The sequence below is a fragment of the Anomaloglossus baeobatrachus genome, chromosome 11 (assembly GCF_048569485.1).
Source record: "Anomaloglossus baeobatrachus isolate aAnoBae1 chromosome 11, aAnoBae1.hap1, whole genome shotgun sequence".
Lineage (NCBI taxonomy): Eukaryota > Metazoa > Chordata > Amphibia > Anura > Aromobatidae > Anomaloglossus > Anomaloglossus baeobatrachus.
The window spans coordinates 78,243,543-78,262,929 of NC_134363.1; the positions used below are offsets into that span (position 1 = coordinate 78,243,543).

The following is a 19,387-nucleotide window of genomic DNA, read 5'->3' on the forward strand; positions in this document are numbered from 1 at the left end:
ATTTTATAAGTAAATATATTTCTAAAGGTGCTGTTGAATTTCTCACCAGATGTTCTTAACAACCCATCCTATGTACACAGGAAAATAAATTAAACCATAGATGTGCATAAATGTAGTGACATGTAATAATAAGAAATGACACAGGGAAAAAGTATTGAACAGTTACTGAAATGTATTCAATATTTCGTACAAAAGCCTTTACCGGTGATGACAGCTTCAAGACACCATCTGTCTGGAGAAACTAGTTGCATTGCTCAGGTGTGATTTTTGGTCCATTGTTCCACACAAACATTCTTCAAATTGTGAATGTCCAGTGGGTTCCTTCTATGAACTCTGAGTTTTAGTTCCTTCCATAAATTGTGTTATATCAATGTCAGGTGATTGGCTTGGCCATTCTAGCAGCTTTATTTCTTTCTCTGAAACCAATTGAGAGTTTCCTTGGCTGTGTGTTTGGGATTATTGTCTTGCTGAAATGTCTTCACAATCTTCATCTCAATTATCCTGGTAGATGGCAGCAGATATTTATCAAGAATGTCCTGATTCGTTTTACATTCATACTTGTTTCTATTAATGGGGATGTCCACTACTTGGACAGACCTTTGTCATTCCCCTTGTTTGCCCCCATAAAAATAAATAAGCCTATACAAATGCCAGGTGCTAATTTGTCGCGGGGCCTGTGTGTCATAACAATGTCACATGGGCCCCATGATTGCGGCTTCAGATATTGCTGGAATTACGCTGGCACTGGTGGTGAGTATAGGCATATTTATTGTTACAGGGTAACCATAGGGAATGAGTAGGGTTTGTCCAAGTAGTGGACAACCCCTATGTCAGTGCTATATGCTGAAAACAGCCCCACACCATGACATGATGTTCCCCCCTACACACTTCACTGTTGATATGTGTGTTGGGGTGATATGCAGTGTCTTTTTAGCCTCAAAAACATGGTCTGTATTATGGCATCCAAAGAGTTCTACTTTGGTCTCATCTGACCAGACTATATTCTTAAAGTGCGCTTGAACATGCTTTTTGTTCAGCAATGGAGTCTTGTATGGTGAGCATGCATAAAGGCCATGAAGATTTATTGCATTACTTATTATTTTCTTTGAAATAATTGTACCTACTGATTCCAGGTCTTTCTGTAGCCCTCCACGGGTGGTCCTTGGCTCTAGGAGAACTCTTCTGATAATTCTTTTCACTCCACTCTCTGGAATCTTGTGGGAATCACCCGGTCAGGTCTGGTTTATTGTGAAATTATATTCTTTCCACTTCCAGATTATGGCCCAACAGTGCTCACTGGAGCCTTCAGTAGCTTAGAAATTTTGTAACCAATGTCATTAGTATGTTTTGCAACAATAAGGTTGTAAAGGTCTTGAGACAGCTCATTGCTTTTATCCATCATGAGATGTTTCTTGTTTGGTACTTTGCTAATGAAACACCTTTTTATAGGCCATTAGTTGAATCATTTTATATTTTTCATTAAGTAGCAGAATTCCTTTCTTATTTCTGCTAGCTTTTAGCTGGTGTTATTACTTTTTATGGCTTTTTATATCGTTATTTCGTCTTGTGTTCCATACTTTTTCCATGTGTCTTTTCTGATTATTACATATAACTACATTTTTGGACACCTATGGATTGATATCTTTGCCTGTGTGGATTAGATGGTTTGTTACCAGCATCTGTAGAGAAGTTCATGCCAATTGCACCTTTAAAAATATATTTACATAGGAAATTGGTGACGTGTCTAATACTTATTTCCCATGCTGTATATGAAGGGTTAGTACAGAAATTTTTTAACACCTAGGCCTGCGATGCTGAAAAAAGAACCATCAACTATGTCTAGAAGAAAGAAGGGTTAATCATAATCACAAACAAGGAATCTTTACTGTTAGAGCAGTGAGACTGCGGAACTCTGTCACATAATGTTATAATGATTGATTCAAAAGTGCAAAGAGGCCTGGATGCCTTTCTTGAAAAAGATATTATTAAGGTTATGTTTACTAGAATTAGCGAATTTGAGAATTTATTTGAACAGTATATAATACATCACAACAGTAGAATATTTTTACATTATTGCAATATACTAGGAAGAGGTTGATCTTTCTTGGAACATTGAGATTGCTTATATTTCATAGACATATCATGTATTACACCCTAACCCCCCCAAATTATGCTAAGCACTGATAAAACTAAGACTTAGGACTTTTCCATATGTCCAAGAGTCATGTACACGTTCTATCCATGATTTTGATCAATGCAACATTTACCCTTTATAACCTATGTAGTTGTTCACAAGTACATTTTTCAGCCTACAAAAAAAATCATAGAGACGGCTGTTTTCTTTTGGGCTTCACAAGTGAAACTCACCCATACAAACTATGGGTCCAATAAAATCACGGGGAGCAGTGTGCAGTCTGTCTGCTGTCCTTGATAGTAGAAATTGAAACAGTCACCAAACACTTATGACACTAGTACCATTTATTTTTGTGTATGAAATATTATGGATGTCAGAATGAGGCCTTAGTATACTGTAACTGTATATTACTTATTGCATAATAGAACACAATAGTATTTATTGTCATACAAAGTGATGTTATTTCTGATGTATTCTGCATAGTCCTTTAAAATTAATGTAAACATTTTAAAAAAAGGAATACTCCATGATTAAGCACACATACCTGGCACAAAGCTCCCTTGGACGGCTTCTTTGTATGCCCACCACTCTTCATAAGTCTTAGCTGGCGTGAACTGTGCTAAGAATAAACAAATGCAATATTAAGATACTTGCATAAAGACATACTGTAATTTACATGCAAAAGAGAATAAGGCAATCAAAGCATGCACCATAATTGTTAACACATTATGATTACAGAAAACCGGGACTGGCGGGTACCTGCTCTTTTTTTTTATAATCCAGATCCGTTCCAGAATATGGCCCCCATAAATAGTAAACCTATGGTTATCAGAAAGTGGAAATTAAAAATGATGGTGGAAGGGATAGGGGAATGGGAGCAAGCTTCCTATACTTAAGGCTCTGGCATGGCTGTACACTGCTCCCAGGTCTTGCATTCACTTCTGGTGCGCACATCACTTATGCACTGCTTTCCCTGCCCACTGGCGCCTGTGATTGGCTGCAGCCAGACATACCCACACCCTGAGGGGCAGCATGTCTGTTAACTGCATCCAATCACAGAAGCCAGGATGACCGGTGGGTGGAGAAAGCAGTGTAACTGATAGAGCCAATACACTCTAGCATCTACCGTGAGCCTAGAATGTGTGGGCTCATTCCAGGTTAGTGGGAGTGACTGGCTTGGTTAGTGGGCATCACGTTTCCTCTCATCCACCATAATCATGAAAGGGGGGCTTTGCCCCCCTGCACCCACCTATCTGGGGGTCTCACCCTAGACCCCAACTTCTGTTATAAACAACTCCCTGCCATGTGGACTTAGAAAAATAATGTTTATTCTGGCTTAAAACATCGGACGCATTTTGAACAAGCTGCACAATCAGCTATGATGTCACTTGCGGTCACAGTTGGAGTTTCCCACGGCCCTTCACCTGTGATCGCAGGTAACCTGACCTCAGATGACCTCAGGTGAGGTCACTGAGTTCACAGATCTGCATCTCTGGCAAAAAAAATCACAGTTTTTTTCCCAAAAGATGCAGATTGCTGATAAAACTTTTACACCATATTCCTGCACCTAATGTACACCTCCCAGCAAAACAAACACAGTTTTTTTACTCATTTTTTTACTGCGGCCTTTGCCACTTTTTGTGCTGCAATTTTCTGCCAGGAGGTGCACTGTTGGAAATTACAGCAGGTAACTTGACCTCAGGTGACCTCAGTAAAGTCAGTGACCTCACCTCAGGGGAGATTTGCATCTTATGGTAGAAAACTGCGGGGATTTTTTGCCAAGAGATGTAGATTTTGTGCTGAAAATTTTACACCATATTCCTGCACCCAATCTACACCACCTGGCAAAAAACCTGTGGGTTTTTTTCTGCAGTTTTTTTGCAGTGACTTTTGGCACGTTATTCTGTTGCGGAGGTGCACAGTTGGTGCTGAAATCGTCTGCTTCAAATTTCAGCACCAAATTTGCACCTCCTGGAAGAATATTTTTTTTTTTTTTTGCATTTTTGGGCCAAGAGATGCAATTTTGGTACTGAAATTTTTACACCATATTCCTGCACCCAATCTACCCAGCAAAATAACATATTGCTACCGCATGCGGTATGATGCGGTAGTGGTACTTTTTTTTCCAGTAAGTGTAGATTGGGTGCAAGAATATGGTGTAAAAATTTCAGCACCAAATTTGCATCCCTTGGCCCAAAAATGCAAAAAAAAAACCAAAACATTTTTTTTCTGCCAGGAGGTGCAAATTTGGTGCTGAAATGTGGTGCGGATGACTTCAGCACCAAATGTGGTCCTCTTCAGCAGAATACCCAAGGCAAAAGGCGCTGCAAAAAAAGTGGCAAAAAAGTGAGTAAAAAAAAGTGTTTTTTGCTAGTAGACGTAGATTGGATGCAGGAATGCACCTAATGCATATGGTGTAAATATGCAAATATAGTGTAAACTTTTCTCCACCAAATCTACATCTCTTGGCAAAAAACTCCCATGGTTTTTTGACAAGAGATGCAGGTCTCTCCTGAGGTGAGGTCACTGACTTTACTGAGGTCATCTGAGGTCAGGTTATCTGCTGTTGTAGGGGGAGGACTATTGGAATCTCCAGCTGTGACCACAAATAACCTGAGTGACATCATCGCTCATCGTGGTTCAGTCATTGTCTGTCTACACTCACAGTGGTCAGTCATGATCTATGGCACTCGCTGGGAGATTCAGATATAGCAGATGTGAATTGCCGTCTGACCTTGTGTGGATTACTTCGGACCTGCAGGTGTGTTTGGGGGTTAATAAATTGGTGAACAAGGGTTTTTTTGTCTTTTATTCCAAATAAAGGATTTTATTGGTGTCTGTGTTTATTTATTTTAACTTACAGATTAGTGATGGGGCGTCATAGACGCTGCCATCACTACTCTGGGGTTTAGTAGCAGCTGTGCTCTGTTATTAACCCCTCATTACCCCGATTGCCACCGCATCAGGGCAATCGGGAAGAGCTTATAAAACGCCGGGCTTGTCGCCTCTACTGCATGCGACTATTCCAGGTGGCTGGAGGCTGACATATATAGGCTGGGTCTCCCTAGCCTGAGAATACCAGCACCCAGATGACTTTATCATGGCTGGGTATGAAAATTGGGGGGAACCACACGCTGTTTTTTTTTTAAATTTATTTAAATAATTGAAAAAAAAGCTGTATGCGGCTCCGCTTCTTTTGATACAAAGCCAAGAAAAGAGCAGGACTGGGGCTAGAGCCTGTAGCCATGGGCTTTATCTGTGCTAGGTATCAGAATAGGGGACCCTGCTCCTGTTTTATTTATTTATTTTTATACCTCAGTACTGACCCACATACAGCTCCTGTCAGTGATTGCAGTAAGACACTTAAACAGGCTGGGGGCGCGTCTGACTGCCACCATTCACAGACGACAGGACAACCGGTGGGTGGGGAAAGCCGTGTGTATGTGATGAGATGCACGGCACAGAAAGTGAATGCGTGATCTGGAAGTAGTGCGTCGCCATGACACGGAGCCTGGGTACGTATGAAGTGCTTGCTTCATTCTTGGCTTTTTTCCTTTATTTTTTTTTTATTTTCTTAAGTGCCAAATCTGAGTCAAACATCTGGAATCCGGGGACGGAGTCCACCCAGCCCTAATTATGATATGGCTGCGCTCATATATCAGGGTTGAGGAACCTCTAACCTGTGGGGAATATACAGCCCATGATGTGTTTTCACTCTGCCCCAGGCAGATTCCCGGGAGTGTAGTTGCTCAGGCCGGTGATCACTGATGTGTCTGTTCCAGCGCTTTCCTTTCTCCATACACCTTCTCCATGTTCACTAATGCAATGCAATTAAGTACTATGTCCTGACACCGGCCAGTACCAGCATTAGGATGTACTTAGTAGACGGAGTCAGTGCACTTTGCACTGCGGCCCATGATGACTGCAGCGGTAGTCCCATGTCTCCTGTGGTGTATATGCCCTAACATCTCCTGCTGTAAGGAGGTGGACAGGTTGCCACATGTTCCCCTGAAGACAAAAATCGTATTTCTGTAATGTGAAATGTATTGTGCTTCTGTATAATGTTTGCTGTAATAGAGTTATGTATATAGATTTGACAGCAGAAGTTTATATACACTATCTAAAAAGACACATGTGCATGTTTTTCTCACTATCTGACAAGAACTCAGAATAAACCTTTCCTGTTTTAGGTCAATTAGGATTACCAAAATTATTTATATTTGCCAAATGCCAGAATAATGAAAGAGAGAGAATGTTTTAATTCATTTTTATTACTTTCTGAAAAAATTAAACGTTTACATACATTTTATTAGTATTTAGTACCTTTACCCTTAAACTGTCTGAATTGGGTTAAACATTTTGGATATCATTCCACAAGTTTCTAACAATAGTTGGTAGGAATTTGGACCCATTCCTCCTGACAGAAATGGTGTAACTGAGCCATATTTGTAGGTCAGCTTGCTTACACCTTTGCTCATAAATTTACAATAGGATTAAAATCAGGGCTTTCTGATGGCCACTCCAAAATATTAACTTTGCTATCCATGACACTAGAAGTCCCAGAGAGGGGTCATTTAACATTTCTACCTTTGGAACCCAGAGACGGGTCGAATGACCTGAAGGATTTTAGCAAACATCCTATAATCACCGTCTTTTGTTCTGTAATTAAGGCCATTACTGTCGCACCACAGGAGGTTGTTTTTTTTCCATTGAGTTTCGCCATTTAGTTTCTAGTTAGTTCTATTCAGTTTATCATCAGTCATTTGACCCTCTTTCGGGACTTCAGGGTTGAGCTCGAAATTTCTGGGACTTCTAGTGTTAAGCCACTTTGTAACCAGTTTGGCAGTATGCTTTGTGTCATTGTCTATTTGGAAGATCCATTTTTGCCCAAGCTTTAGGTTCCTGGCAGATTTCTTGAGATGTTGCTTCTGTATTGACATCTTCTTTCCTCATGATTCCATCTATTTTTTGATGTGCACCAGTCCCTCCTGCAGCAAAACAACCCCACAACATGATGCTGCCGCCCCCGTGTTTCACAGTTGGGATGGTGTTCTTAGGCTTCAAAGCTTCTCCTTTTTCCTCCAAATGTAATGGTGGTCATTGTGGCCAAACAGTTGACTTTTAGTTTCGTCAGACGAGATGATATGTCTCCAGAAATTAAGGTTTTTGATCCTGTGTGCATTTGCAAACATTAAGCTGGCTTTTTTATGTTTTTTTTTGAGTAATGGATTTTTTCTGGCAGAGTAGCCTTAAATCCCATGTTGATACAGTACTCGTTTCACTGTGAATAATGACACAATTTTACCAGCTTCTGTGAGCATCTTCACAAGTTATTTTGCTTTTGTTCCTGGGTTCATATGCATGTCTGACCAAAGCACATTCATCTCTGGTACACAGGAACCATCTCCTTCCTGAGCATTATGATGGATTGACATTGCCATCTTGTTTGCACTAGCGTATAATTGTTTGTACAGATGAACAAGGCACCTTCAGGTATCTGGAAATTAAACCCAAGGATGAACCAGACATGTGCAAATCCACATTTCTCTTTTTGGCTGATAGTTTCATCAGACCACAGGACATGACTCTGGCTTTTTTATGTTTCTTTTGGAGTACTGGCTTCTTCCTGGCAGAGTGGTCTTTCAGCCCATGTTGATACAGTACTCGTTTCACTGGGGATAATGACACAATTTTACTCCACCAGCATCTTCAGAAGATCTTTTGCTTTTGTTTTTGGGTTGATATGCACATGTCTGACCAAAGCACGTTCATCTCTGGCTCACAGAATCTGCCTTCTTTCTGAACAGTATGATAGCTAAACATTCCCATCTTGTTTGTACTTGCATATAATTGTTTGTACAGATGAGCAAGACACATTCAGGTATCTGGAAATTCAACCCAAGGATGAACCAGACTTGAGCAAGTCCACAATTCTCTTCCTGAGATCTTGACTGATTTCTTTTTACTTTCCCATGATGCTACACAAAGAACCAGTGTGTTTCAGGTGTGCATTAAAATACATCCACGGGTGTGTCTCTCCTTAACTCAGATGTTGCCAATAAAACCAGAAACTTCCAAAGACATGACATCATCATATGGTCTCTCCAATATTGTTTAAAGGTATAGCACTCTTAATGTATGTAAATGTTTGACTTTGCAGAAAGTAATATAAAATGCTTTAAAACATTTAAGATATAGTAGAGTATAACATATATCAATGTTGATAATGTAATGTTTGTGTATTAGGCTAAGATGTATTGCATAGAAGTGTTAGTAAAGTATTAAAATGTTTACATAGACCTGGGTGAAAGGTTAAAGGGTTATTCCCATCTCATGGATCCTATCCTGATATGTACTAGGTGTAATTATGGACATCAGCTGCTCCTACCTTCAGCAAGCCTGTGACTGGGGAAACATGGCAGTGATGTAATTTTCTGCCATCACTTATACACTAAAGATAGTTGCCGGCATCATAAGAGAATGACATGCACTGGGAAAGGTGAGTAGAATTGTTTATTTTTTTATGCGTGTGGCATAACGGGAGGCATATATACCAGGATGGGCCCATCATGAGGAACATATATACCAGGATGTGGAACATATCCACCAGAATGTGGCCATATATAACAGGATTGGGGTCATATATACCAGGAAGAGGTCCAGGATGAGAAACATATATAATAGAATGAGGGACATGTACTGTATACCAGGATGAGGGACATACATAGTAGGTTGGTGGACTTATATGCCAGGATTGTAAATGAAAGAAAAAAGGAGAGCAACCTGACAAGAAGATACAATCATGGCCAAAAGTGTTGGTACCCATGAAATTGTTCCAGAATATGAAGCATTTCTCCCAGAACATTATTGCAATTACACATGTTTTGTTAAACACATGTTTATGTCCTTTATGTATATTGGATCAACAAAAAAAACTAGGAAAAAAAGGCAAATTGGACATAATTTCACACAAAACCCCAGAATTGGGTTGAACAAAATTGTTGGTACCTATACAAAATTGTGGGTAAAAAACTTTGTTTCAAGCATGTGATGGTTGTTTAAACTCATTAGTTCCCATTAACAGATGTGGGTAATATGAAAATCCCACCTGAAAGCAGATTAAAAGAGGAGAAGTTGACTCAATCTTTGCACTGTGTCTATGTGTGCTACACTAAGTATGTAGACAAGAAGAGAAGAAGAGAACTGTCTGAGGACTTGAGAAACAAAATTGGTGAAAAATATCAACAATCTCAACCTTACAAATTCATCTCCAGACATCCTGATGTTACATTGTGCATGGTGAAGAACATAATCAAGCACTTTACAGCCAATGGCACTGTAGCTAATCTCCTTGGACATAAAAGGAGAGAAAAACTGAAAAAAGGTTGGAACACAGGATAGTCCAGATGGTAGATAAGCAGCCCCAATCAAGTCCCAAAGAAATTCAAGCTGTTCTGCAGGCTCAGGGTGTATCAGTGTCAGCATGAACTATCCATCAACATTTGAAGGAAATGAAATGCTATAGCAGGAGACCCAGGAGAACCCCACTGCTGACACAGAGACATTAAGAAGCAAGTTTGTTAAAAAGTATGTAAGCCAAAATTCATCTTGGAAAATGTCTTGTGGATAGATGAGACGAAGATAGAGCTTTTTGCTAAAGCACATTATTCTATTGTTTACTGAAAATGGATTGAGGCCTACAGAAAAAAAACACAGCACCTACAGTCAAATAGGGTCAAGTTTCAAAGATGTTTTGGAGTTTGTTTTCTACCTTTCAGTGCCTTGACTGTGTGCAAGGTATCATGAAATTTGAAGATTATCAAAAGATTTTGGGTGGTAATGTAGTGCCTACTGTAAGAAAGCTGGATTTGCATCCTAAGTCATGCATTTTCCAGCAAAACAATGACCCCTAACATACTTCAAGAAGCAGCCAGAAATGGATGGAAGCAAGGCACTGGAGAGTTCTGTATAGGCTAGCAATTAGTCCAGAACTAAATTCCATTTAACACCTGTGTAGATATCTTAAAATTGCTATTGGGAGAAGGCACCTTGAAATATGAGACACCTGGAGCAATTTGCAAAAGAAGAGTGGTCCAAAACTCCAGTTGAGAGGTGTAAGAAAATTGATTGCAGTTATTTATTCCAAAGGGTGTGCAACCAAGTATTGAGCTTAGGGTGTAAATAATGTTGTCTTGCCCATTTTAGGAGTGTTGTGTGAAATTATGTCCTATTTGCCTTTTTTTCAGGTTGTTGTTTTTTTTGCGTTGTTCCAATACCCACAAAGGAAATAAGCAAGTATATATATCGAAACGTGTAATTGTAATAATTTTCTGGAATAATTTCAAGGGTGCCAACACTTTCAGCCATGTTCGCAATTGATAAACCCATAGGTTGTGTTTTGTGGAGGCTGACAGGTTGAAATAAAGATATAACCATCAGTCGGGGTCCACCGTGAAGGGATGTAACCTGCAGCTGATAGCCCGCGGGCGAGACAAATGCACAACAGCGAACACCAGGGGTGGATATCCTGGGCTTTGTTAACTGTCACACAGAACCAAGTATACAACAGATACCTTTGTTAACTGGAAAGAGGTACAAATGGGAACTAACGCAAAAGCAGACCCCTGAGAGGAACTTAAGCACTCAGAGAGTAGGGCAAGGACCCTTGCACTCCTGTTAGATTCGCAAGAGTACAGGATATGGTACTACCTTAACCACTGAAAGGCAGAACAGCGACGACCCAGGTACTACCAGAAACCTCAGTGACCACACAGCCCTATACCCCACAGACACTGAATGGAGAGAATAAACTCACAGTGTTCCCACCACAGTGCCAGACACCAGGGCAGATAACTGGACTGTCACTAGAACTGGTCACTTGCCCTATACAGGCATCCACTAGCCTGCCTAGTGTGCCCCTATGTGCTTACTACAGTACCCATACACTAGACGCAATGAGGACCCTACACCTGACGCCTGCCTAAGCCTCAGTTCACCCCCGAAAAGGAGACTATGCTAAAGCAACCTTGTGCTAGCATGGAGTTTGATGACTGCGCATCCATGTGCACTATCAAAGGTCTTTTAGAACCTTAGCTCCACCTCCAACATGGACACCCAATCAATGCGGACATCCCACACCGACCAATTGGAGAATGCCACATCAGCGGTGATGTCACAGATGTCCAAGCAGAATGTGCCACTTTAGAACTTACATCTCCCTCCAACCAATCCATATGTGATGTGTCAGTGAGGACATCACCCGCCGGCCAATCACAATGCAGAACATCATCAAGCCTGCTGATGTGACAGGACCAATCAGACGCTGCCACGTCAAGTGCATGTGCTACTTGGGAGATAGCTGAAGAGTACCAAGTAACATAGTGCCATCTTCATCCTTTTTCCGTGCCTTTCCAGTCCCGTGATGTCATCTTTTGCCTGTAACTTCTGACTGGCCAGAAATCAGAAGTTAAGTCACAAAATCCAAATGGAAGTCTATGAGAGCAAGAATGAGGCTCTCATAGAGTTACATTAATTTATGACATTCGGCACGCTACATGACACACTGGAACTACTGGCAGGTTACGAATCAACTGATGGGAAAGTTGCTGGAAAAAGATTAAGATGGCGGCAAGTGTTTATAATTCAGGGGACAAGGGAATTACATTTAAAGCACCACTCCAGCACTCCAGCGCTGAAATAAAAAAGGCTGAAGTGGTGTTTAAGTGAGTGGAGCACTAAAATACTAGGGTCACATACTGTATATCTACACAAAAGTGCATTCAACATGCGCCAAAGTGCTGTGTACCCCAATAAAGTGACCCTCAACATCGCTTAAAGACTTCATACATCTGAAAGCTATCTGCGTATGAGAACACTAATTCATCTGAAATAATTAGATTAAAAGCAATAAAAACTATACCCAATCCATGCCCTGGTCATTAAATGGACAAAGTCCTGCATCATTTTTTTTTTTTTAAATCTATTACTGCATATTGTTTAAGGTAGATGCCATATCTTTTAGTGGCTTCTCCATTACCATAAGTATTCCATGAGAGTAAATTTACCAATTCTTCTACATCACAATTGTTAACGTATTCTTGTAAGCTATGGGTAGCATATACCATTGCTGACTTCTCATTAAAGAAGGAAATCCCAAATAGAATATGACATATCCCTCCTGCCCCTTGAATCACCATGAACATCAAATCTTGTAAACTTGTGAAAGGTTGGTGCTCAAGTTTGTGATGATGAAATTATCTAGTGTCTGCAAGCCTTATTAAAAATCACCTGCAAAGTGTCCCAGATGTCTTCACACCAGGAAGCCATGGAACACTAAAAACAAGAACAATTATTACTGAGCTACAATATTCTATGTTCTCAGAGCCACAGGGTGGAATTCAGAGGGAACAGATAGATGTAGCAGGTAAATTAGATATGTAAAATACAGGTTAAATGCTAGTCCAGGCTATCCATTTGTCATACTGCTTTCTCACGGACAACCCCATTGTCCTTATCTGACATTTTTGTTTCTCACGTCAGACCAACTACCTAAGAGCATTTTTAGTAGGCTTAATGTGACCATAGCAAGAGCTCTGCCATTTCTATACATTCATAGCTACGACATGCCCCCTTCTGGGGGACACTTTCCTGCAACAGGAAAAGTGCAGAAAAATGTCTTCTGCTGAGAGAAATGATAAAACAGTTAAGTTCCTACTGAATCTTTTGGGGCGCACTATTGTGTTGTGAATGTCGTCTGTGTGGGTGCTGTTCTGAAGTTCCCTCTGGTGGCCAGGAATGGTAGTGGAGCTGAATCTGAGCCTGTGACTCAGACAGGTGTCGACATTAATTGGGAATTGGGGAAGTCCTATTGCAGACAAGTCTGGTCTATCTAGGAGAGCACTTTGTGCCCTGCGGGCACCGGTTATGGTTGTATTTTTCTCAGTCTCTGTTCCTGGACTGGAGCTTTGTCCTTCCCTGTATCCCTGAGCAAGACTTCTGAAGATAAGTTCCAAGTTTTTTACTTGCTTCCTGGTTTACACCTTAGGGTGTTGTTTTTCCTTGCTTTGCTTTGTATATGTTTTCTTGCAGGTGAAGGTCTGTTTCTCTTGTGTTGTGAGCACGGGAGTTCCCCCTGTGCTAGCTCTCCTGCAGGAAAAGGGATTTTATCCCTGTCTAATTTGATTATTTGCTCTTCTGTATTTTGTGTTTTTTTTTGGTATTTTGTTCTCCCATTATTTACAGGAGAGTACCTGATATAGTGATGGTGAGGTCATGTGACCTCCAGGGCCATTTTTACTATCACTGACCACAATCAGTTCCTTTCCTTTGCTTTGTATCTAGTTAGTTGGGCCTCACCTTTGCTAAATCTATTTTTCCTATCCTATATGAGTATTGTGTTTTTCGATATTACCGTAATCTTTGTATGTGGGGGGCTATCTACTCCTTTGGGGACTACTCTGAGGCAAGGAAGATTTCCTCATTTCATTCTGTGAGGCGTAGCTAGTTTCTCAGGCTGTGACGTGGAGTCTAGGTTTTTAGGAATGCTCCATGGCTACTACTAAAGTGGTCTGATAGTTAGGGGATTGCGGTCAGCCCAGGTTCCAACTACTCCTGTTTCTTGGTGTTTTTCACCAATGGGAGTTTTTTGTAATCTTCTACGGTTACCGGATCGATCATAACAGTATGACCGGCCTAGAAAAGAAAAAAGGTACTCAAAAAAAGGGAAAATATTTTTTTTATCTCCATTTATTTTTCCTCATCTTCTTTGGGCACCATGGAAGATTTTTTGTTCACATGAACACAGAACAGTTGGTTGAGCGTGTGTTGAGCATCTCTCCTCTGAGGTCCAAGAAATTTCAGCGTATCTTAGACAGATACCTGTTTTACAACCTAAAATTCCGGTTCCTGAATTGTTCTCGGGGGATAGGTCTAAATTTTTGAACTTCAAAAAAAATTGTAAATTGTTTATTGCCTTAAGGCCTAAGTCCTCAGGGAGTCCCATGCAGCAGGTTTGGATTGTCATCTCCTTGTTGCGTGCTGACCCTCAGGACTGGGCTTTTTCATTGACTCTTGATGATCCGATTCTTGCAAATGTGGATTCCTTTTTCCAGGCCCTGGGATTGTTGTATGATGAACCCAATGTTGTTGATCAAGCAGAGAAAGCCTTCCTGGCTTTGATCCAGGGTCAGGATTCTGCTGAAGTTTTTTTTCAGAAATTCAGAAAGTGGGCGGTCCTTACCAAGTGGAATGATGATGCTCTTGAGGCACTTTTTCGTAAGGGTCTCGCGGACGCAGTGAATGATGTTATGGTGGGATTTCCTGCTCCTTCTGATCTCAATGCCTCTATGACTTTAGCCATTCAGATTGATAGGCGTTTACGCGAGTGCAAAGCGATGCGTGCTGATGTATTGCTTGCGGAACAGTTTTCAGAGCCTATGCCGTGTGATAGGGTGTTTTTTAATGCTGAGAGGCAGGCGTTTAGATGGAAAAATAATTTGTGTTTCTATTGTGGTGACGCGTCTCACCCTATTTCTGTCTGCCTTAAACGGGAAAAGAGATTTGCTCGTTCATTTACTGTGGGTACTATGCAACCTAAACTTCTTTTGTCTGAATCTCTGATTTGCTCTTTATCCTCACTTTCGGCTATGGCCTTTCTTGATTCAGAAGCCGCCCTGATCTTGATGGATTTTGGTTTTGCTAAGACTTGTGGTTTTTCTATGGTACCTTTTCAAACTCCTATTCCTTTAAGGGGCATTGATGCTACTCTCCTAGCTGAAAATAAACCACAGTTTTGGACCCAGGTAACTATGAAGGTTGCGCCAGCTCATCAGGAGGATTGTAAATTCTTAGTATTACACAACTTGCATGATGTTTTGGTACTGAGATTCCCATGGCTGCAGGCCCATAATCCAGTTTTTGATTGGAGATCCTTGTCTGTGGTTAGTTGGGTTTGTCAATGTGTGCATAATGATCTTTCTGTCCTGTCTATTTCCCCCTGCCGCATGATGTACCTGAATATTTGTCAGATTTTCTTGACGTGTTTAATGAGACTGGTTCTGATTCTTTGCCCCCCCCCCCACAGGGAGTGTGATTGTGCCATTGACTTGGTGCCAGGTTCCTAAGGGACAGATCTTCAATCTGTCTGTTCCTGAACATGATGCAATGAGAACCTATATTAAGGAGTCATCAGAGAAAGGTCATATTAGACCATCCTCGTCACCTATGGGTGCCGGTCTTTTCTTTGTGGTCAAGAAGGATGGGTCGTTGAGACCTTGTATTGACTATCGTCTCCTTAATAAAATCGCTATTAAGTATCAGTATCCATTACCTTTGATGTCAGATATGTTTTCCAGAGTAAGGGGAGCTAAGTGGTTTACGAAACTTGATCTTAGGTGAGCGTATAATCTCGTTCGAATTAAGGAGGGTGATAAATAGAAGACGGCCTTTAACACCCCTGAGGGACATTTTAAGTACCTAGTGATGCCTTTTGGGCTCACAAAGGCCCCCTCCATCTTTCAATCATTCATGAATTATATTTGTGGCATTTAGGTTTTTAGGAACGCTCCACGACTACTTCTAGTGTGGTCTGAGAGTTAGGGGATTGCAGTCAGCCCAGGTTCCAACTACTCCTGTTTCTTGGTGATTTTTCACCAATGGGAGTTTTTTGTAATCTTCCACGGTTACTGGATCATAACTAGAGATGAGCGAACCGGTCCCGGTTCGGCTCGAGGCGGTTCGCCGAACGGGGGGTCTGGCTCGAGTTCGGCTCGTCGAACGTTCGACGAACCGAACTCGAGCCCATAGGAAACAATGGCAGGCAATCACAAACACAGTAAAACACCTAGAAAACACCCTGAAAGGTGTCCAAAAGGTGACAAACAACTCACAACATAACACAAACACATGGGAAAGTGACAAGGACATATACTCATGTGAAAACAAAACAGCTGGACAAGGAAAAAGAGGGAGACACACAGATATATGAGTATATGCAAAGAAACATCGATTCCATTATTGTGCAACTTGAGCCCTGCTCATTTTAGGCTTCCAATCTGGATAAATTGCCTGAGCTCGCCACGTACGCCTTGAGGATCTTGTCGTGTCCTGCAGCCAGCGTTCTCTCGGAACCTGTCTTCAGTGCTGCTGGGGGTCTGCTGGCAGATAAGCACACGTGTCTGTCCACTGACAATGTGGACCTGGCTCTCAGAGGACTTTTCTTCCCCTGGGTCAGCCAGGGGAGGCGAAAGGCACGCGTATTTTTGAGAGTGCTTCATGCAAAGCATCTTTTTCTTTGTCAAAAGGGGGCTCAACCGATGCCAGTCAAGTGGGGTGTGTGTGGCCCAGTTAGTGGCAACGAGGGAGACTGTGGTTGGAGTCCCCTCGCTGTGTCTCTAAAAGAACCAAGATGAACAAGTCATGGCTCTCAGAGGACTTTTCTTCCCCTGGGTCAGCCAGGGGACGGGAAAGGCACGCGTATTTTTGAGAGTGCTTCATGCAAAGCATCTTTTTCTTTTTCAAAAGGGGGCTCAACCGATGCCAGTCAAGTGGGGTGTGTGTGGCCCAGTTAGTGGCAACGAGGGAGACTGTGGTTGGAGTCCCCTCGCTGTGTCTCTAAAAGAACCAAGATGAACAAGTCATGGCTCTCAGAGGACTTTTCTTCCCCTGGGTCAGCCAGGGGACGGGAAAGGCACGCGTATTTTTGAGAGTGCTTCATGCAAAGCATCTTTTTCTTTGTCAAAAGGGGGGGTCAACCGATGCCAGTCAAGTGGGGTGTGTGTGGCCCAGTTAGTGGCAACGAGGGAGACTGTGGTTGGAGTCCCCTCGCTGTGTCTCTAAAAGAACCAAGATGAACAAGTCATGGCTCTCAGAGGACTTTTCTTCCCCTGGGTCAGCCAGGGGACGGGAAAGGCACGCGTATTTTTGAGAGTGCTTCATGCAAAGCATCTTTTTCTTTGTCAAAAGGGGGGGTCAACCGATGCCAGTCAAGTGGGGTGTGTGTGGCCCAGTTAGTGGCAACGAGGGAGACTGTGGTTGGAGTCCCCTCGCTGTGTCTCTAAAAGAACCAAGATGAACAAGTCATGGCTCTCAGAGGACTTTTCTTCCCCTGGGTCAGCCAGGGGACGGGAAAGGCACGCGTATTTTTGAGAGTGCTTCATGCAAAGCATCTTTTTCTTTTTCAAAAGGGGGCTCAACCGATGCCAGTCAAGTGGGGTGTGTGTGGCCCAGTTAGTGGCAACGAGGGAGACTGTGGTTGGAGTCCCCTCGCTGTGTCTCTAAAAGAACCAAGATGAACAAGTCATGGCTCTCAGAGGACTTTTCTTCCCCTGGGTCAGCCAGGGGACGGGAAAGGCACGCGTATTTTTGAGAGTGCTTCATGAAAAGCATCTTTTTCTTTGTCAAAAGGGGGGGTCAACCGATGCCAGTCAAGTGGGGTGTGTGTGGCCCAGTTAGTGGCAACGAGGGAGACTGTGGTTGGAGTCCCCTCGCTGTGTCTCTAAAAGAACCAAGATGAACAAGTCATGGCTCTCAGAGGACTTTTCTTCCCCTGGGTCAGCCAGGGGACGGGAAAGGCACGCGTATTTTTGAGAGTGCTTCATGCAAAGCATCTTTTTCTTTGTCAAAAGGGGGGCTCAACCGATGCCAGTCAAGTGGGGTGTGTGTGGCCCAGTTAGTGGCAACGAGGGAGACTGTGGTTGGAGTCCCCTCGCTGTGTCTCTAAAAGAACCAAGATGAACAAGTCATGGCTCTCAGAGGACTTTTCTTCCCCTGGGTCAGCCAGGGGACGGGAAAGGCACGCGTATTTTTGAGAGTGCTTCATGCAAAGCATCTTTTTCTTTTTCAAAAGGGGGCTCAACCGATGCCAGTCAAGTGGGGTGTGTGTGGCCCAGTTAGTGGCAACGAGGGAGACTGTGGTTGGAGTCCCCTCGCTGTGTCTCTAAAAGAACCAAGATGAACAAGTCATGGCTCTCAGAGGACTTTTCTTCCCCTGGGTCAGCCAGGGGACGGGAAAGGCACGCGTATTTTTGAGAGTGCTTCATGCAAAGCATCTTTTTCTTTGTCAAAAGGGGGGGTCAACCGATGCCAGTCAAGTGGGGTGTGTGTGGCCCAGTTAGTGGCAACGAGGGAGACTGTGGTTGGAGTCCCCTCGCTGTGTCTCTAAAAGAACCAAGATGAACAAGTCATGGCTCTCAGAGGACTTTTCTTCCCCTGGGTCAGCCAGGGGACGGGAAAGGCACGCGTATTTTTGAGAGTGCTTCATGCAAAGCATCTTTTTCTTTGTCAAAAGGGGGGGTCAACCGATGCCAGTCAAGTGGGGTGTGTGTGGCCCAGTTAGTGGCAACGAGGGAGACTGTGGTTGGAGTCCCCTCGCTGTGTCTCTAAAAGAACCAAGATGAACAAGTCATGGCTCTCAGAGGACTTTTCTTCCCCTGGGTCAGCCAGGGGACGGGAAAGGCACGCGTATTTTTGAGAGTGCTTCATGCAAAGCATCTTTTTCTTTTTCAAAAGGGGGCTCAACCGATGCCAGTCAAGTGGGGTGTGTGTGGCCCAGTTAGTGGCAACGAGGGAGACTGTGGTTGGAGTCCCCTCGCTGTGTCTCTAAAAGAACCAAGATGAACAAGTCATGGCTCTCAGAGGACTTTTCTTCCCCTGGGTCAGCCAGGGGACGGGAAAGGCACGCGTATTTTTGAGAGTGCTTCATGAAAAGCATCTTTTTCTTTGTCAAAAGGGGGGGTCAACCGATGCCAGTCAAGTGGGGTGTGTGTGGCCCAGTTAGTGGCAACGAGGGAGACTGTGGTTGGAGTCCCCTCGCTGTGTCTCTAAAAGAACCAAGATGAACAAGTCATGGCTCTCAGAGGACTTTTCTTCCCCTGGGTCAGCCAGGGGACGGGAAAGGCACGCGTATTTTTGAGAGTGCTTCATGCAAAGCATCTTTTTCTTTGTCAAAAGGGGGGCTCAACCGATGCCAGTCAAGTGGGGTGTGTGTGGCCCAGTTAGTGGCAACGAGGGAGACTGTGGTTGGAGTCCCCTCGCTGTGTCTCTAAAAGAACCAAGATGAACAAGTCATGGCTCTCAGAGGACTTTTCTTCCCCTGGGTCAGCCAGGGGACGGGAAAGGCACGCGTATTTTTGAGAGTGCTTCATGCAAAGCATCTTTTTCTTTTTCAAAAGGGGGCTCAACCGATGCCAGTCAAGTGGGGTGTGTGTGGCCCAGTTAGTGGCAACGAGGGAGACTGTGGTTGGAGTCCCCTCGCTG

The 19,387-nt window shown here is 42.9% G+C and overlaps 1 protein-coding gene across 1 annotated transcript in view; it reads right to left on the reverse strand.

The window, feature by feature from the left end:
* The window catches only part of LOC142257156 (carbonic anhydrase-related protein 10-like), a 1,219,065-nt gene that overhangs the window by 867,866 nt on the left and 331,812 nt on the right, over positions 1-19,387 (reverse strand). The window contains exon 2 of the mRNA XM_075329273.1: positions 2,679-2,753. Within this exon, the coding sequence (XP_075185388.1) occupies positions 2,679-2,753 (75 nt within the window). The remainder of the gene's footprint in view (positions 1-2,678; positions 2,754-19,387) is intronic.